The sequence below is a fragment of the Ochotona curzoniae genome, unplaced genomic scaffold (assembly GCF_017591425.1).
Source record: "Ochotona curzoniae isolate NIBS_2020 unplaced genomic scaffold, NIBS_Ocur_1.0 contig_64, whole genome shotgun sequence".
NCBI lineage: Eukaryota > Metazoa > Chordata > Mammalia > Lagomorpha > Ochotonidae > Ochotona > Ochotona curzoniae.
The window spans coordinates 18672-38961 of record NW_024466502.1 but is presented as its reverse complement, the minus strand read 5'-3'; the positions used below and the strand labels follow the sequence as shown (position 1 = coordinate 38961).

Sequence of the window (20290 nt, the reverse complement as noted above, 5' to 3'; positions counted from 1 at the left end):
TCCCCCAGCAAACAGGAGCTGAGGAGTTCATTCTCCTTGGGAATGCTCAAGGCAGCCTGCATGGAGGAATGAAGGGACACTGGAACAGGCAGTTATAAAAATGGGATTTTTGTAACTGGTTAATGGATCTACATCTTATTTCTATAGTATGTAAGAATTTGGTATAGTGGCCACCCTTGATGAGGCCATCCCGTTTGGGCACTGGTTTGACTCCCAGCTGCTCCACTTCCCATCCAATTCTATGCTAATGGCCAGGGAAAAGCAGTGCAGGCAAGTGCTTGGGCATCTGTGTCCACGTAGGAGACCTGGAAGAAACTCCTGGCTTTTGGCCTCTGGCCATCTAGGGAATGAGGCAGCAGATGGAAGGTTTCCCTCTCGGTCTCTAACTCTTCCTTTCAAATAAATTTAAAACCCAGTAATTGTTATCTTGGGGGCATTTCTGTGGCATAGCAGGTGAAGTTGCCATATGGGTGCAGACTTGAGTCCCAGCTGCGTCACTTCCAATTAGCTGCCTGCTGATCTGCCTGGACAAACAGCAGAAGATGGCGCGAATGATTCTCTCTTTCAAATAAACAAAGCTTTAAAAATATAGTTTGAAATCTGGTATTATTTCAACTTTGTAATTTTGTGTTTTGTGCGTAACTTAGGAGGCTAACACCCTTTTTTCAAAGAATTGATAGTTTATACTTTAGGGCATTCAATACATGTCATTTTAGGAAATCAGAAAGGGTACAATGAAACTTACATGAATAGAGTGTTCGTGTAAATTATTTGAAATTTATTTATTTGAAAGAGCTACAGGGAAAGACAGAAAAAGAGCTGTTCCATCTGTTGTTCACACCCCTGATCGCTGCCATGACCAGGGTGAGCCAGGCCAGAGCCAGGAGCTTCTTCCGGGCACAGCACAGAGGCACTCTTCTGCCACTCTGCCCAGGCCGATAGCGGGGAGCTGGATCAGAAGTGGATCGCTGAGACTCAAGCCAGTTCCTACGTCCGCTTGTATGGTAAAGCTAAGCTGTTACAAATGCAAGAGAGAGTATTACAGCTTTAGGGTGTTAAATGTAATTCCCAAAGTTAACCACAAAGACAACAGAGACAAACCATACCTACGTATGTACCTGTATAAAAGGACACGGGAAGGAAACCTTCACTAAAAATGTGGAGAATCACAGGAGTCAACCGTAACCCTTCCCTTGGGATGGCCGTGGCCCATGCTGGTGTTAGGTCCCAGCTATCGCTCACCGGAGGGCGGTGAACATGCAAGGGCCCCGATGGCCTAGTTGGCGTTCCAGGCCTTGGCTGCTTGGTGCAGGCCTAGCTAGTGTGAACCAGCGGTTGGAAGATGCATTTTAACATTTTTTAAAAAAAGCATACACACAGAACTGTTTTTAAAGCAGCAGTAAGGACAGCAGGCATGCTGTCGAAGGTTTGCAAGAGACAAAGGAACTGGACGCAGACCGAGCCTGTCCAGGCTCGCGCCCTATCCGCGCCGGCGCGGCAGGCACTTCCGGGGGCCCGCCTCGTGGCCGGCGACCCGATTGGCTGCGCCGCCCGCGAGCTCGCGCACGCCGCGGGCACGCGCACGCCCCGCCCCGCGTCCGGCGCCATTGGGAGCCGCGCCCGCAGGCCCCGAACCGGGCGAACCGGGCTCGCCGGCTTTGCCCCCGGACGCCGCGGGACCGTGAGGGCGGACGGCCCGGGCGGCGGGAGGCGCCATCGTGCGGGACGCCTGGGCCGTGGCCCACCCCCTGTGGCCGCGTGGGACCCGGCCCGACAGGAGGAGCGGCGGCCGGACAGCGCGACCCCGGCGGACGAGGTAGTGCCTGTGGCCGGCAGGGCGGGCTCCGGGGTCGGGGCTCCTGTTGCTCTGGGGTCGGGGGGCGGCCGAGGTGGGGTCTGGGGCTCCGGGGTCTGGGGCTCCTGGGGCTCCGGGGTCGGGGGCGGCCGAGGTGGGGTCTGGGGCTCCGGGGTCAGGGGGCTCCGGGGTCGGGGGCGGCCGAGAGCGTGGGCAGCTGGCCTTGTGTCGTCCAGGGAGCCCGCGGCTCGTGGCCGCCTCCAGGTTTGGACACTGGGAGACGAAGGCAGCGTGAGGACGAGACTCCGGGATTTCATTCTTTTCTGTAAAATTGCCTTCAGGCAGAACAGCTTGGGAAACAAGTGTTTCTTAGAAGCTGGGGTGAAGCATAGTGCTAGTATGTGTTTAGACAGAACTCTCTGTGGTACATGTTGAATTTTGATTGAAAAACTTGAATGTGAAAATACCCTTTATAAGATGAACTCGGGGGCCCCAGCGCGGTAACTTAGGGGCTAAAGTCCTCACCTTGCAAACGCCGGGATTCCATATGGGCGCCTGTTTGCATCCCAGCTGTTCCACTTCACCTCCAGCTCCCTGCTTGTGGCCAGCTGCTCCACTTCACCTCCAGCTCCCTGCTTGTGGCCTGGGAGGGCAGCAGAGGATGGCCCAAAGCCTTGGGACTCTGCACCACACTGGAGACCCAGAGGGGACTCCTGGCTCCTGGCTTCAGATCGACTCTGCTCCGGCCATTGCAGCCACTTTAGGAGTGAACCAGTGAATGCAAGATCCTTCTCTCTGTAAATCTACTTTTACAATAAAAATAAATAAATATTTTTTAAAAAAGAAAGATATCAGATGGGAATTGACAGGCTGGCACCAGAGTAGCTTGCATGGAGAGTGCTGTGTGATGGACAGGCTGCACCCCAGGTCCTCATGGGGCATAGAGCAGAAGGGGACAGCTTTATCACCCTGGGCAAGGTGGGGATCGGATTAGGGCAGAAGATGCACTCATTGCAACCTGCCAGCTTCAGGGACCAGGAGCCAAGTGTGGGGCAGCTCAGGCTAGAACCGAGATCTCAGCTGGAACCCAACTCTGTCTCTTAGGGGTTTCTGTGTCCACTGCTACTGGCTGTGGGCTGACGGGCAGCCAGGCTAGTTCGTGATAGGGTAGTCTGTCTGTCTGGTTTCTGCTTGTCACTTGGAGTGGAGTGTAGTTAATCTCTGTAATTCTTCCCCCTTTGCAGTTAAATGTTTTTAAAGATTGCCTGCCACCTTTGTTATATTTGTTTAATACATTTTCATTTATTTGAAAGGTGAAGTGGGAGAAAGGGAAAATCATTAGATTCACGGAACTGTACTTACAAACTATACTGAACTTGCTAAAAACTATAAAAAGATAGAAATTAAGAAACAACCATAATGAAAAATTTGAAGCAACTCAAGATACTGACATTATTCCACATGTACTTTGTAAAAGTTGTAAAAATGAAAAGTGGAGCAACTAAAAGGTCTCATTCATTTGTTCATTACCCTAATGCCCGCAGCAGGCAGAGGGGGCTGGGCTGCAGTAGGAACTGGGAGTTGGGGTTTCCTGGTGGTGGCAGCGACCCAGATGTTCAAGCCTCCCAGGATGGGCATCGGGGAAGCTGGAGCACAAGTGGAGTTCAGCCATATCCATTGGTGACATGGACCCAGGCACAGTGAAGTGGAATGTGGGCATTCCAAATGAAACCTCTTTCTAAGATTTATTTATTTGAAAGGAGAATGACAGATGGAGAGACAGAAATCTTGCATCTGCTGGTTCTTTTCCAAATTGGCTGCGCCAGGTGTTTGCACCCCATCGGAGTCTCCCACTTGGGTGTTGGGGATCCTCGTGCTTGGGCCGTGTTCACCACTTTCCCAGGTGATGCCGGATTGGAAATGGAACACGAGGGACTCCGGAGATGTCCACGTTACTCCCACAAGTGGAATCTTAACTGGATTCTGAATGTCTGATGAACCTCCTTCTCGTGAGTTTTGGCCTGTTATGCTGGCTTTTCAAGGTCTTGCTGAATTCTGCTCTGTTTGATCCTGATGTACTAGAAAGGAATTGAATAGAGAGTACAATTTTATTCTTTCAAATAGAACTCTGTCCGTAGTTTTTTCCACATGATGGTCATTTGCCTAATCTTAGGCAAGATATTCAACATCAAGCTTAAGCTTTCTGCACTACAAATTGAAGGGTTTTTTTTTAAGATTTATTTATTTATTTATTGAAAAGTCAGACAGAGAGACAGAGAGGAAGATCTTCCGTCCAATGATTCACTCCCCAAGTGAGCGCAATGGCCGATGCTATGCCAGTCCGAAACCAGGATCCCGGAACCTCTTCCGGGTCTCCCACACGGGTGCACGGTCCCAAAGCTTTGGGCTATCCTTGACTGCTTTCCCAGGCCACAAGCAGGAAGCTGGATTTGAAGTAGAGCTGCCGGGATTAGAACCGGCGCCCATATGGGCTCCTGGCACGCTCAAAGCAAGGACTTTAGCTGCTAGTCCACACCGCCGGGCCCTGTTTGTCTTTGTTTTTAAGATTTATTTTGAAAGGCAGGGTTACAGAGAGAAAAATCTTCCTCATGCTGATTGGCTCCCCCAAATGACCACAGTGATTGGGTCTTGGCTGAAAGTAGGTAATCCTTGAAATCTCTTGCTGCCTCCAAATTCTGTGACTCAGAGACTAGATGCTAGCTCGGCCTCTAATTTTAAAATGTAACTGCAAAGCTTGAGTGTACAGTGTTCACAGGGTTAGGGCTGATGGATCCAAGCACATGGTATGGCAGTGAGTGAAGTAATGCATAGCCCTTGTTCGTAGAGAACCCATGGCTCTTGGAGAGTCAGGCTGCATTGAGCTAACACTGTCCAGGACCCAAGAAAGATGGCAAGGGGCTGGAAATTTTTTCCACTTCTAGAAACACCTGTCTGCAGAATGCTAGTGTATGCCTGGTGGCTGGGCGTCAAGATGGGGGTGTCTTGCTCAGAGGTCTAGGGGAACCTGGAGAACTCTACCAGGGGAAGTTTTAGGTGAATGTGCTGGGGGCTTATCAGAAGTGTATTGTGGTTTGTGCATGGCCGGTGTATCCTTTGCTGTTCTTGAGAACAGACAGACACTGGAGCAGGCCCAGCCCTCTGTCAGCTCCCCAGCTGCCCTCCACCTGCATCCTCTCCCTGCTCGTCCCTTGATCCTGTTACCTGTCCCCTCCTGTGGTGTAGTCGTATTAAGTAGTGCGTTGGCTGCTTCTGCATTTACACCTTGCTTGTCATTGTTCCCTAAGTTTGGTGGCTAGAGGGTTGAGCGTAATTCTGTTGGTAGCTATTAAAGTGAAATTCCACAAGGTGTCCTGATGTTTCTGCTGCAGGTTTGTCTCTTTAAGGTAAATTTTCGGGCTTCTTGGATTGGAGCCCTCTCACTGTTGGGTGGGGGAACAGTGAGAAAGATATATAGGATTCTGTTTAGTTAAAATCATCAGAATGACTTTTTTTCCTTCTGTTTCAGGTTTAGTTGTCATCTTTGATGTTCGTACATTGTGGCCGAGTTTCTATAGTTTAGCAAAAAGCCATGTAGACTGTTTTCCTGTGACGACCACTTTTGAGGTGTTGGACTTCTGGTAAGTTTAAAATGAAAGGCGTGTTGGTCTTTGCTTATCCCTACTCTAGACGCAGTCTTTCTGGATTTATAAAGTGCTATTCTATTAACATTTAACATTTTACTTACTTCTTTTTTCTTGTTCTTTTAGATGTATTTTATGTATTTGAAAGACAGAGTGACAAGAGAAGCAGACAGGGCTCTTCTGTCTGCTAGCTTATTTCCCAAATAGCTGTAACAGCCAAGGCTGGTCAGGCCAAAGCCAGAAGTCATTGGGAACTCCACTGGGGTCTCTACGCTTGGATTGTTTTTTCCTGCCTTCTCAAGAGCACTAGCAGAGAGCTGTATCGGGAGAGGGGTTACAACTTGAACTAGTACTTCATTCTGATGTGTTTAGAGCTCTGAAACAGATAATGTCACTGGGAATGAGTATGCTCTGTGCGCAGCCGATGATAGAGTTTGAGATATCAGAAGTGAATTCTGGAACATTGGTTTTTTTATTTGAGAGACAGAGATAGGGCTGGGCAGGACAAGCTGGGAGTTGAGTACCCCACTTGCAGTGTAGGTGTCCAGAGCCGGCACTGGTCGCTGCCCTTCAGGAGGCGCATAAATAGGCAGCGGAGCCGAGGCTTGCACCCAGGCACTTGGGTATGGGAGTGCTAGGCCAATTGCCCACCCTGTTAGTCTTAAATATTCTTTTTTCAAGTAAGAATAGACAAGCATATGCAGTAGAAACAGATTGGTTGGGAGAGTCATTAGTCTGGGGTGGGAGACAGTTGGGAGATACAGGGAGTGATATATCAGTGTGATTCAGCCCTCCAACCTGAGTTGTTGGTTCCTGTAACTTACGACACCACATGCCCAGCTGCTGGAATGTATGCGTCCTGGGTGTTCATTATTGCCGCTTAGGACCAAGTGGAATCTTGGAGACACCCTCTTTTCTCAAGTCCTTAGTTGTTTGGAACATTGAACTCTGAGGTGAATGGCCAGCTTCTTATTTCTACATATTTCTTTGTAGAGTCAGGGTTTTTTAGTTTTTTTTTTTTCAGATGTTTCTTCAGCCAGTTGTGGTTTTCTTTTGTTATTCTCCTTCAAGCCCTAAAAACAATTTTCTGAAATTGTCTCTCTCCCTTTGAGCCTTTAGATCCACCCCTACCCCAAGCTAGATTATGTACTATAGGACATTAAATGGTTGATTTGCTAAATGAATTAATAAAATACTTAACATGAGCAGAGTATTACAGTGTATGTTGATTTAATTCAAACTGTAAGATTTTCTTTATAAAATGTTTTTAAGCTACATTTAATTAAAATGTAATTTTAATTAATATTTAAAATTTAAATTTAAAAAAATTTAAAATTTAATAAAAATTGAAAATGTCTTGTTCAGTCTCAAACAGCCTGGATATAATGTTAGTATTCACTTCTCTTTGTGTGCTGATGACTTGTTGGTTCAAGGTTTCAGAGCCCTCCAGTAGTGAATTGTGGGATCAGGTTCAAGTTAATTCTCAGTCTGTTTGTCTGTAGATGAAAATAATTTTTCAGTCATGCTGTTAGGAGGATTAAAGAGAAGATCCATGGAAAGCTCCTGGTGGTGTGCCTGGAACTCAGTCAGAAATGAGAGCATCTGACACATACAGCCTGTGCTGGTTAGGGTGGACCAGGCTAGCGTTGCATTAAACTTGCGCTCTTTGTCTTCTTTCTTGCAGTGCTAGAAGTGTCTGTGTGTTGTGGCAACAATGGAGGTGTTCCGGGAGCTCCAGAAGGCAACAGCACGTTGGGAGTGCGACCACTGCAATTTCAGAGGGACTGACTATGAGAACGTACAGATCCACATGGGCACTGTCCACCCGGAGTTCTGTGATGAGATGGACACTGGTGGATTAGGTAAAATGATCTTCTACCAGAAGAGCGCCAAGCTGTTCCACTGCCACAAATGCTTCTTCACTAGCAAGATGTACTCCAACGTGTACCATCACATCACATCCAAACATGCAGCCCCAGAGCGTTGGGGTGACAAACCCAAACACGAGCTGCATGCAGACGTAGACCCTGTGAAAAGCCCCCCTCTGTCTGAGCACCAGAAGACGTCCTCTCATTCTGCAGAGCTGAAGTCGGCACCTTCCCTCTCCCTCGAACCACCGACACTGGGTCCAAACTTGTCACCAGAGTCACCAAAGTCTCCCCTGGAGCCTCCAAAGCCTGGGCCTGGCGTTTCTTCTGACTCACAGACGCCTCTGCCCTCCCCTGTGTCTTCTCCTGAACTGCCAAGGCCTGGCCCTGCACCTTCCCCAGAGCCACAGAGGCTTGGCCCAGTCTCCCCAGAGCTCGTCAAATCTCCTCTCGTTAATCCCAAAGCCCAGAAGCATTCACACTTCCCAGAAACATTGGGGCCACCGCCAGCCTTATCACCTGGATCTCCTGTTCTGAATGCCTCTCCTGAGCCTTGGGGCCCTTCCCCAACTGCCTCGCCTGAGTCTCGAAAGCCAGCCCAGGCTGCTTCTCCCGAGCCCAGGAAGCCATCCCCATCTGAGTCTCCAGAACCTTGGAAGCCATTCCCTGCTGTCTCCCCAGAGCCCAGGAGGCCAACCCCAGCAGTGTCACCAGGCTCCTGGAAGCCAGGGCCTCCTGGGTCCCCTAGGCCTTGGAAGTCCAGCCCCTCTGCCACATCTGGGCCTTGGAAGCCAGCAAAGCCTGCACCATCTGTGTCTCCTGGACCTTGGAGACCAATCCCTTCTGTCTCACCTGGACCCTGGAAGCCAACTCCATCTGCAACCCCGGCCACTTGGAAGTCCTCTGGGTCCTGGAAAACGCCCCCCACATCTCCCGAGTCATGGAAGTCTGGCCCACCAGAGCTCCGAAAGACAGCCCCTACCCTGTCACCCGAACCCTGGAAGGCAGTTCCCGCAGTGTCTCCTGAGCTTTGCAAAGCAGGCCCACCACCGTCTCCTGAGATCCGCAGTCCGGCAGCATCGCCAGAGCTCAGGAAACGGTCAGGGTCTCCAGATCTGTGGAAGCTTTCTCCTGAGCAGCGGAAAACTTCTCCTGGTTCACTGGATTTTCCTGAGTCCCAGAAGAGTTCCCGTGGTGGTTCTCCTGATGTGTGGAAGTCTTCCTTCTTTATTGAACCTCAGAAACCCGTCTTCCCTGATACCAGAAAGCCTGGTCCTCCTGGCCCGTCTGAGTCCCCTAAAACAGCCTCGGATATCTGGAAGCCCATCCTGTCCATTGATACTGAGCCCAGGAAGCCTCCTCTGTTTGCCGAGTCCACCAAGACGGCGCCTCCGGCTTCTCCTGAGCTGCGGAAACGGGCGCTTTTCCCAGAGCCCTGGAAGCATAGTCTGTTCCCTGAACTTCCCCGCTCAGCCCTGTTCTCAGAGTCTCAGAAGGCAGCTGAGCTGAGTGGTGAGCTGCAGGTAGATGCCATCAGTGAGCAAGAAGAACTTGTAGCTACTCCTAAGAAGCTCTTGGAAGATACTTTGTTCCCATCTTCCAAGAAGCTCAAGAAAGACAACCAGGACAGCTCGGATGCGGAGCTCAGTAGTAGTGAGTACATAAAGACAGATCTGGATGCATTGGACATCAAGGGGCAGGAGTCGAGCAGTGACCAGGAACAGGTGGATGTGGAATCTGTGGATTTTAGCAAAGATAGCAAAATGGACCTGACTAGTCCAGAACAGTCCAAAAATGTACCACAATTTACTGAAGAAAAAGAGGCTTTTATCTCTGAAGAAGAGATTGCAAAATATATGAAGCGTGGAAAAGGAAAGTATTACTGCAAAATTTGCTGCTGCCGTGCTATGAAGAAAGGTGCTGTTTTGCACCATTTGGTTAATAAACACAATGTCCACAGCCCTTACAAATGCACAATTTGTGGAAAGGCTTTTCTTTTGGAATCTCTCCTTAAAAATCATGTAGCAGCCCATGGGCAAAGTTTACTTAAATGTCCACGTTGTAATTTTGAATCGAATTTCCCAAGAGGCTTCAAGAAACATCTGACTCATTGCCAAAGCCGGCATAATGAAGAAGCCAATAAGAAGCTCATGGAAGCTCTGGAGCCGTCTGTGGAAGAACAACAGATCTGACTCCCATGGGAACGTTTGCTCCACAGACCTGCTGTCAGAGCTGTTCTTCAAAATTGTAGCTTGTTGGGTAGTTAGGTGGATTGGTAGTTGTACAAGTGTGTGGTATGCTGTATTAATGGTCCAAGTAGTGTTACAAAGAGTAAGCATTTGATTGTTTTTATATGCATATACATACATCTATACATATATATATAGTCTGGTTATGTGGCTATCTTGTAAATCAGCACATTTCTACCATGTCTCATAGATAAAATTCATTTCTCAAGTGTATTTGAATGACAGGTTGGGTAGGCATTCCATTTAGTAACCAAGAGCAAGCAGTGCTCCAGACCTCTAGTTAAATTGGTGTATCATTGTGTGTCTGTGGAAGTGATTTCAGAAAGCTGAAAGAAAGCTGATCTGATTCAGAAAGCTGATCTGCTGGGATGGTTAAGAATCAGGCATGAAACAAACTTGAGGAAAATGTTCCCATACATGTATTTTCAAACCACAAAAGCTATTTTCTACTTGTTCGAGTAAATTAGTTTATTAATATTGAACAGTTGCTAGGTGTTTATTAGCTTTTATGTCATGGAAAGGTGGAGTCTCGGGTTGCTGAATTTTTGCTAACAGGGAACATTGAGAAAGTAAGAGTCCTTCTCAGCCTTCTATGGGAGACCAAGAGAGACATGAGCATGACGGGGTGGCTGTTTTGTTTTTTATTGTTTGCAGTGGAGTCTTCCATCTTAGTTCCTTGTTTTAAGATGTGGCGCTTCATTTTTCCCTGCCAACTTACACTGACGGGGTCCTTACATGCCAAAGGGGTTAGAGCTTGTACCTCCCACCCTGGGCCTCATGCATCACCATTCATGGCTCAAGACCAGGTTATGACTGGCTGAAAGTTTTCCAGATTTACAATTAAAAATTTTAGAAATTTCTGTTAGTGAATTCTATTAAGTTTGTTTTTTGGGTTTTTTTTTGTTGTTGTTGTTTTTTTGTTTTTTTTTGCCCCCACACTTCTGTTACCATAAAATCTTGTAGCTGTTCATGGGTTATTTTATTCTGAAATATTTTGTCAGGTGTGTGTCAAATTAAAAAGACTCTCGTGTCAATAATGTCTTCATGTATGTTTTGTGTAATTTTCATTATATGCTCCAAGCTCCATTTTTCCTGTTTTTACTTGTCAACATACTGGTTTTCGTATCTCCAGCTTTTTTTTTTTTTTTGCAAAGTCAGATATATAGAAAGAGGAGGAAAGGCAGAGAGGGAACTCTTCAGTCCAATGAGTCACATTGCCACAATGACCGGAGCTGCACCAATCCGGAGCTAGGAGCCAGGAACTCTTCTGGGTATCCTACACAGGTGCAGAGTCCCAAGGCTTTGAGCCCAAAACAGTCCTCGACTGCTTCCCCAGGCCACAATCAGGAAGCTGGATGGGAAGTGGAGCTGCTGGGATTAGAACTGGCGTCCTTATAGGATCTCTGCGGCACAAGGCAAGGACTTTAGCAACTAGGCTATCACACTAGGCCCTCTACAGCATTTTCTAGGCTATGTTTTCTCTGAATTCTGTGGTCAGTCAGGAAGACACCCTGTGGAAAATCTCAGCTGTGCCATTAGCATAGTAAATATTGGCTTAGGGACTTTACCCTTCGTTTGGGATGCTTGTGTCTGCCTGTAGTGTCGTCTGAGTCCTGGCTGCTTTGCTACTAATTGGCTCCTGGCACACATCCTGAGAAGCAGCAGATGATTGGACGCCCGTACGCGGTTCCAGGCTCGTGGGAATCAACTGGTGGAAATCTATTTTGTCCATTGCTTGTTCTGACACAGTGCCTTTAAACTAGGTCAAAATAACTACAAAATGGTTCACTTGCAATGGTTATACGTTTTGTCTGTCTCACTTAAGTTGTGAGGTGCTCAGTGTGAGGACTGTGTAGCCAGCACTGAGCATGTTAGCTGCTGAGCAGTTTAATCTTTTTGTCTTATCCCCCTGTATGGTTCACCTACTTTCCTCTTTTACCTGTAAGGTCATGAGTTGTTTTGTATCTTCAGTATTGAGTTTTGTTGTTTTTGTTTTTTAAAGATTTATTTTTATTAGTAAGTTAGACATACACAGAGGCGAGATGGGTAGATTTTTCCACCAGCTGGTTCACTCCCCAAGTGGCTGCAAAGGCCAAAGCTGTGCTAATCTATAGCCAGGAACCAAGATCTTCTGGGTCCCCCATGCAGGTGCAGGGTCCCAAGGCTTTGGGCCGTCCTCGACTGCTTTCCCAGGCCACAAGCAGGGAGCTGGATGGGGAGTCAAGCAACCAGGATTAAAACCAGCACCCATGTGGGATCCCAGCACATGCAAGGTGAGGAGAACTTTAGCCACTAGGCCACCATGCTGGACCCTTCAGTATTGATTTTAGTTTAACCTTGATGACTGCCCCATGTGTAATAGCATCTGTAGTAATGTGGCCAATAATATGTTCGCATTTTCTTCCTCTGTAATTACAGCTTTTGAAAAGTACGTATAATTCTCGCTTCACACGAGGCATTAAACAATGGTACAATCTTTTATTTGCTTCAATGAACTGACTTTTGGTGACCAGTTTAGTTTTGCTTACACAACTTTAACATCCATAGCAGATGATGCTTTCGTTTCATCTTTTAAAACATATTAAAGGATCGGGGTCAGCGTCACGGGTAGGGTCCCATCACCTGTATGTCATTTCTGGCTGTGGCAGGATCATGGCCTTGTCACCTACTGTGTCTGCCGGATGCATCACTGATGGCCGCGCCCCTAGGTTTTTTCCATAATTTAAAAAATTTTTATTTAAAATTTGAATTTGATGATACAGATCTGTATTCTAGGATTCCCTTCACCACAATTCCCACCCCCCACTGATTTTCCCCATATTTTTACAATAGTATAGTCCTTCATAAGGAGTTTCAATTGCATCAGTCTGTTATTTAAATATGTCCCAACATTGCTGGTACAATGTCTGACAGTCCATCATCATCATTTTGTGATACAGTTCCACAGGCTCCTAGTCCTGGTATTTCTTTTATCCCTGCCCCAACCCACCCCCACCTAGTTCCTCTATATCATTAATAAAGTATAGTTCTTCATACACAGTCATATTTGCATCATTGCGGGCATAAACAATGGCAGAGAATCCAGCATCCTATTGTCAAGATATAGTAAACAGTTTCATTCTAAGTCCATCTTTGGAAGTACAAATGCATACTACATTGTATCATCACATGTGGATATGTTAGTCTCCACAGCTACTGTACATCCCCTGAAATGAAAAGTCATAATACAAAATCAACAATAGAAAGAAAAATAGAAATTTACAATGCCATGAAGTTAAATAACGTGACTAGATATGACAGTCTCCATTACACAGGTACTATACATCCTCTTAAAAGCCACAAAACAAAATAACAGGAAGAAAAAAGAAATTAACAACACCATGAAGTTAAATAACATACTATTAAATGACTAACGTGTAGCTGAAGAGATGAAAATCAAGAACCTTCTTGCAGAAAATGATGCTATGCATGATCTGAGTCATTGAATGATTTAATCACAAGGAGGTATTTTGAAGAGATGAAACTAACAAAACATCAAAACTCATGTGACATAATTTCCGCTGATTTTTGTTGATGAAATGTGTCTCTTCGAGGAGAGACGGAGGGGACCATCTTCCATCTGACGATTCACTCCCCAAGTGAGCCGCAACGGCTGGTGCTGTGCTGATCCGAAGCCAGGAACCAGGAACCTCTCCCGGGTCTCCCACACGGGCGCAGGGTCCCAAGGCTTTGGGCCGTCCTCACCTGCTTTCCCAGGCCACAAGCAGGGAGCTGGATGGGAAGTGAGGCTGCCGGGATTGGAACCGGCGCCGATATGGGATCCCAGTGCATTCAAGGTGAGGATTTTAGCTGCTAGGCCACCGCGCTGGGGCCCCACAATATTTTTTAAGATTTATTTTTATTACAAAGATCTACAGAGAGGAAGATCTTCCTTCCAATGATTCACTCCCCAAGTGACCACAACAACTGGTGCTGTGACAATCTGAAGCCAGGAGCCAGGAACCTCCTCTAAGTCTCCCACACAGGTGCAGAGTCCCAAAGCATTGGGCCATCCTCGACTGCTTTCCCAGGCCACAAGCAGGGAGCTGGATGGGAAGTGAGGCTGCTGGAATTAGAACTGGCACCCATATGGGATCCTGGCACGCTCAAAGCAAGGACTTTAGCTGCTAGTCCATGCTGCCAGGCCTGGGTTTTGTTTTTTAATCCAGTCTACTAATCTATGATGTTTGATGGAGCTTAAGCCATTTACATTCATGGTTAATATGTATGGGTGGTACTTTGGTCCTGTCGTTTTTAGGAATGGGTTGTTCATTGGTTTAGCCTTCTGTTGTCATTTTACCAGAATGTTCTTCACATTTGCCTTTGGTTTTGTTTGGTGCTATTCCTCTTCTCTGTCAAGAGAACATTTTGAAATATCAATTGTAGGACAGGTTTGGAAGAGGCAAATTCTTTTAATTTCTTTACTGTGGAAGAATTTTATTTCATTTTCAAAGACAAAAGAAGGCTTTGCTGGATATGTTATCCTAGGCTGACAATTTTTCTTCTTTTAGGATCTGGAATGTGTCACTCCATTCTCTTCTGGTCTGTAGAGTTTCCTGTAAGAGATCTCCTGTGAGTTTAATTGGCATTCCTTTATATGTCAATTGACTTTTTTCATGCGCACATATAAGTATCTTTTCCTTATGTTCAGTTGAAGAGAGCTTGATTATCATATGTCTTGGTGAAGATTGCTTTTGATCAGGCTTGTTGGGAGGTCTGTGCCCCTCCTGGGAGCTGTTTCCAATTCTTTCTCTCGATTAGGGAAATTTTCCTTTATTACTTCATTAAATATATTTGTAAAACCAGTTTCTTCTTTTGCACCTTCTGAGACTCCCATAACTCTTATATTAGGCCTCTTAATAGTGTCTTTCAATTCTTGAATACTTTTTTTGGCCTGATCCAGCTCTGCTTACAGCTTTTTGTTTGCTTCCCCCTGATGACAGAAAATATCTTCCAATTTTGAGATTCTTTCTTCTGCTTGCTTCATTCTGTTTTGCAGACTCTCCAATGTACTTTTTATTTGCTCCACTGTATTCTTCATTTCTGATATATCAGCCTTGATTTATTTTATTGCTGCTGTTGCTTGTGTAAAATATTCCTTAAATTCGTTGAACTCTTGTATGTGCTTCTTGTTGTTGATCAGAAGCTTTAAAATTAGTTTTCTGAATTCTGTGTCCCCCATTTTCTCGGTGTCTTTCTTAGTTAACTCTGAGGTTGGCATAGGCTTTTGCTCCTTGGCAGGGGAGTCTTCAGTAATATTCATTGTGCCTCTGTCCTTCTTTTGCTCTTGGTCATTATACTTCTGGTTATCAGATTCTTCTTGAGGCAGGTTTCTAAGCTGTGTCACCCACAGGTCTGCTCAACTCTTTGCTTGCAACCAATTGTGCCACTCCCTCCAGCTAGTCCCAGGTCTGGGTTTATATGTTAGATTTCCCCAAAGAACTCTGTAGCCCCAACTCCTGGCTCACCAATCTCCACCTCCTGTGATACTGTGCTGAGGCTGCACCATTGTCTGTACAACCTTTCTCCCACTTTCGGTTGGAGCAGGTCCCAGGATTAGGGAGACACCATGTGCCCTACATAGCTAGGTTGTTGGTGCTGATCTTGCTGGAACCTGTGGGACGTTAGGTCTGAGGGTCACATGGACCTATTTTGACTTGTACGATGCTGCAATCGGTATTATTTTCCTGTGGGACCAGTGCAATGCACTGACCTTGGTGAGGTCTTGTCAAGCTCAGCACTTGTGCAGTTCACTGTTGTTCCCTGCAGTCTTAAATTCTTTATAAGAAATGCACCTGATGTGCCACTGTTGTCCCCTGCAGTCTTAAGTTCTTTCTAAGAAATGGTGCCTGATGTGCCATAACTAGAGTTTTTGATCTGCTGGCTGTCAGGTCTGAGGACTGCCCAGACCTATTTTGGATGGGATGCCTTGTTGTTACAGTTCGCTGTTCCAGAAATTAGTTCATTCCCAGTTCCCTGCTTGCGAAGTCCTGCCCCATTGACCTTGCCTCCTTAAACAAAATGGTGCCAATAGAGCTCTAGGAGGCAGGCTGGGCTTTTAAATTGACCCTATTCTCGCACTGCCCATCTGTAACCTGCCGCTCTGTCTCTGCTCAGAGCAAATCCAACAGATCAGCAGAATGATCTGGGTGTCTGGGTTCACCTCGGGAACTTCTGGTAAACATCAGATCCCACATTGTTGATGGCGGAATTCTGGCTGCAAGTGGAATTCAGATTGCCATTTGATGGATGCCACTGGGGTCGGGGTTAGGGGTTAGGGTCGGGGTTAAGGGGTCAGGGTCATGGTTAGGGTCAGGGTCAGGTTTAGGTTTAGGGTTAGGGAGTCAGAGTCAGGTTTAGGAATTAGGGTTAGGGTTAGGGGTTAGGGTTATGGTTAGGGGGTTAGGGTCAGGGTCTTATGATTTTGAATTAAAAGCAAAAATAGGCCTTTCTCCTTCTCAATATTTACATTGGAAAATGTGGAGAAGTGATATGGTTAAGGAAAAATTGTGATCCTTAGAAGAATCAGGTCGGCAACTCCCTGGAGGGAGGCAATTGACTTATGATATGTTGGTTGGAGATGGAGAGTGGATTACTACAGAACAGCAGATACAGCTACCTCAAGCTGTGCTCACCCATACACGAGACATAGCATTGTGGGCATGGGAGAAAATTGAAACTGGGTCTGAATTTGTAGGCAGTTATACAAAAGTCATCCAAAGAGCCAGAGAATTTTATGCTGATTTTATAAGATGTTTCACAGACTCCATAGAAAACCAAGTTAGGGGAGAGGGTGCTATGAAATTGTTATTAAAGCAACTGGCCTTTGACAATGCGAACGAGGACTGCCAGACTGTTATTGGTCCTATAAGAGAAAGAGGATCTTCTGGGTTACCTGAAAGCCTGTGTCAACATAGGGACATTTAAACACCATGCCCGCCTAGCAGCACTTGAAACTTTTCCTGCTCAAAAGCAAATGAATGCTAAATGTTTTAATTGTGGCAAGCCAGGACAGCTTAGAAAAAATTGCCAAATGCTTCCTTCAACTCAAAAATACCATGCTAACACTTCTAACAGTCACTCCCCAGGAATATGTCCTAAGTGCCAAAGAGGCCGGCACTGGAAAAAAGAGTGTAAATCTAAGTTTGATCATGGTGGCAGATACCTGTGGCCAGAAGACTCCTGGAGGGGCCAGCCTCAGGTCCCAAACATTCAGAAGTTTACAAAACAGGAATATGTTATTCAATTTGTCTCTGTGAGAAGCTACAAACTTAAAACTGCCACTGTCTCAATGCCCCATCTGTGCTTGTCACCCTGCAAGTATAAATCCTGGAGGATGAAATGCCAATCAATTTGATGGCTGCCAAGGGTACTGGAGACAAGGGGCTGATCTGCTCCAGACCCGGCATGTCTCCCAGGCTGAAGCCTGGAACAGGAGGGGCCTGTTACATCACTGACCTGGAGGGATTCCAGTTGACCAATGGAACACCTGAATGGACATTCCTTACATAGTTGAGGCACAGACAGCCCCTTTGCCTGCCCAAGTGTCTATAGGAGTATAAAACTCTTCCACACGTATCTCAGAAGCCCTTTTCGCCTCCCTCTTCCTTCCCCTCTGTGTGAACGGGGCCCAGGAGCAGATTTTCCAATAAAGCTTCCATTACAACTCCAAACAACTTGCTGATATTATTCCACAGGCAGGCAGGCAGTCGGTGGTCATCATCTAACACAATTGTGGTGGATGCATATTATTTATATAGCACTTATTCCTATAGAGCATTGCTTAACCATATATGCTAATTTTAAGTGCAAGTTTTTATATTGTTAATATGTATGTTCTCTGGTTAAGTTCTCATTGTTTAAAATTAGCAAAAGTGATGTTCTTGCTTTAAGGAGTATTTGGGTGATGGCATTATACATTACAAGGTGAATGTTTGCTGTTTTGTTTGTTAATTACCCAGGTTGTTCACTGCATGTCTTTTGGAATATTTTATATTGCTTGAGGGAGCTGGAATACAGGCCTTCAGTTCGTTCAACTGCTAGATTTCAAAGTAATGACCATTTTTCTCTCTCGAGGTTTTGATTCTGTTGCCTGGACACCCACATTTAAAATATCTTTATAAAATGAGAAAAAAGAAAAAGTCAAGGAAAAAAGAACAATTTGGCAGAAGTTGTTCTCTGGGCTTGTGAATTCTACCTTGGAAGGTCTTTTGTTGTGATAAATGTTTAGCTAACTGACTTCATCTGCATATCCCTGGCAACTTTTGGAAACTTGGAATTCAAAAAAGATACTAGGCTTTTATAAATCTTGAGGGGTTTTATTTGGGACGTTTTAAAAAATGTGAAATTTTATCGTAAATAATTTAGTATAGAATTGAACTCTAACACACTATTAGATTATTTCAAAGCATTAGTTAAATTAATGTGATATTCATTGTCTGCAAAGTGTTTCCAGAAACCTTGTCATAGGGTCTGGTGACATCAGAACTAAAGCCAGGAGCCCTGGGTGGTTCTCAGAGATAAAAGGATTGTAAATTTCCTTCTGGACTCAAATGAGGAGCTTTCTCTGGCCCTTAGTTCCAGCTTTGGCTCCCAGATTTCTCTTACACCAACCGTCAGGGATGTTCGGGAGCCCCAAATTTAGTTCAGATAGACAGAGGCTAATAAAGGTGAGCTAAGGGATAATCACTCAGCCTGTACCTTACTGACAGGACTTCCTATTTAGCTTTCCAGATAGACAGAGAAACACTATATAGAAAGTTTGGAACAGCCAGGAAAAGGGCCAGCTACCCTATAATCGCTCAGCCTGTACTTACTGCTCAGGCTCCCTATTTGCTTTTCTGGACTTTACTAGGTAGGATGTAGAGTTAATTTCCTTTTCTTTCTTTTTTTTTTTTATTATTATTAATTACATTGCATTATGTGATACAGTGTTATGGGCACTGGGATTCCCACACCACTCCCAGAACCCTCTCCCCATGGTGGATTTTTCCACCTTGCTGCGTTACCACATTTCAAATTCAGTTGAGGTATTTCATTGGAAGTATTTACCAAACATAAAGTCCAGCGTCTTATTATCCTAGTGGGTTCTCCTGCAGGCCAGCCGTGGACCATAGGCCGCCGCTGATGTGCCACCTGCCACAAGACACCCAAACAGCTGACGTCTGTTCTCCACAGAGGTCCTTCTCACCAGGACAGGTAGAGTAGCAACATGCCTGGAGCCCTCTTTTGTGCCTGCCAGTCTCACAGCACGGAACTGCACAGGTTATGCAGTCTTCACTGGCCTGGTGAAAGAGCTGTTGAAGAAACTAGTAAGGGGTGGAGTTGGGTGCTGTGGGGTGTTGACCCAGTGGGTCAAGCCTCAGCCTGCCAGGCAGATGGCTTGATGGGTGCTGCGTCAATTCCAGGCTGCTTCCCCTGCAGTCCAGCTCCCTGCCGATCAACCTGGGAGAGTAGCAGAGGCCAGCCAGCCACTGCAGGCTCTGGTGGTGGCATTCGGGGAAGTGAGCCAGCAGATGCAAGAAAGATTCCTGTCTCTCCCTCTCTGTTCCTCTGTGCTTCAAAGCAAATAGGACAGAGGGAGGCAGGTAGGCAGGCAGGAAGAGACAGAAAGCTGCTGGGCTCCTTGGAAGGAGTATGCTGTGTGCTGTGTGCTGTGCTGTGCTCTAGACTGCTTCTGAATGCCAATGCAGACCAGAGGGCATGCATAAGGCTTTTGTCATGGAACTCCAGTGCAAGCTCTCAGAAGAGTGTCCTTGAGAGAGAATGCCTCTCTGGGCTGGGTCTGCTTCCCTTGATTTTGCAGGAGAGCCTAGATGAGCATCCTGCAGTGAGTGCTGGTGGCCATGAGAAGGGTGTGAAGCTGCCCTTTCTACTGGCGGGCTCAGAGTTTCCCGAGCTCTAGACAGTCCAGCCCCATCCATCCAAGCGTCAGGTGGGGGTCCCGGATGATGTTCCCGGGCACATGTTGTTGGAAGATCAGGGGTCCAAGGTCGACCGGCCCGCATACCAAGACCTGGGAAGGGAGGAGGATGCTTGTGGCCTTGTATCAGCCTGTGCCTCTGTGACAGGAAGTGTCAGGGTGCCTTTAACAGCAAGGTATGACATCAGGGCACTGAAAGAACTCTGGGGGGGTAGAGTTCCATGCCAGTATCCCCACAGGTCCTCTGAGAGCTAGAGTCCCATGTCAGCATCTCCACGGGACCTCTGGAGCTGGAATCCACGCCAGCATCCCCACGGGACCTCTGGGAGCTGGGGGTACCCACCAGTCGACTTGGATTGAACTTAGGCAAATGAGATCCCAGGAAAGCTTACCACCACCCCCATTCCTCACAGAGAACCTTGAGATGCAGATCCTGGACAATCTTAGGCAAGTGGAGTGGTCCAAGATGCGCTGCGGAGAGGGCTTTGTATATTTTTGCATGTGTGGGGTGGCGGTTAGGGTGATACTTCACTTGGCCTTCCTCTGCCTAGTTGGGTGGTGTCTGGGCAGTGGGCTCATAAGCTAGGAGCAGGTGGACGGGTAAGTAGGCACCAGAGGTAGGAAGATCAGGGGTCCAAGGCCAAACGACCCACATACCAAGGCCCAGTAGGGGAGGAGGGCACTTGGGCCCTTGTATCAGCCTGGGTCTCTGTGATAGGAAGTGGCAGGGTGCCTTTAACAGCAAGGTACTACGTCACGGCACCGAGAGAATCCTG

At 46.6% G+C, this 20290-nt stretch overlaps 2 protein-coding genes across 3 annotated transcripts in view; both read left to right on the top strand.

The window, feature by feature from the left end:
* Positions 1–15193, top strand: part of UPF3A (UPF3A regulator of nonsense mediated mRNA decay) — a 34860-nt gene extending 19667 nt beyond the window's left edge. Inside the window, exons 9-10 of the mRNA XM_040991093.1 lie at positions 5658–5661; positions 15181–15193. The gene's annotated coding sequence lies outside the window, so the exon portion shown is untranslated. The remainder of the gene's footprint in view (positions 1–5657; positions 5662–15180) is intronic.
* Positions 1707–9979, top strand: CHAMP1 (chromosome alignment maintaining phosphoprotein 1). 2 transcript variants are annotated; one of them, XM_040991090.1, is made up of 3 exons: positions 1707–1816; positions 5322–5433; positions 7121–9979. In XM_040991090.1, the coding sequence occupies exon 3, from the start codon at positions 7151–7153 to the stop codon at positions 9494–9496; it is 2346 nt and encodes a 781-aa protein (XP_040847024.1). In that variant the 5' UTR covers positions 1707–1816; positions 5322–5433; positions 7121–7150; the 3' UTR covers positions 9497–9979. The 2 variants fall into 2 exon arrangements, with proteins under 2 accessions (XP_040847024.1, XP_040847025.1); XM_040991091.1 differs by lacking the exon at positions 1707–1816 and having other exon boundaries at positions 4403–5433.
* Positions 15194–20290: the final 5097 nt, after the last annotated feature.

Excerpts from the sequence above, each read along its gene's own strand:
- CHAMP1 (XM_040991090.1), top strand. The coding sequence starts at position 7,151 with ATGGAGGTGTTCCGGGAGCTCCAGAAGGCAACAGCACGTTGGGAGTGC.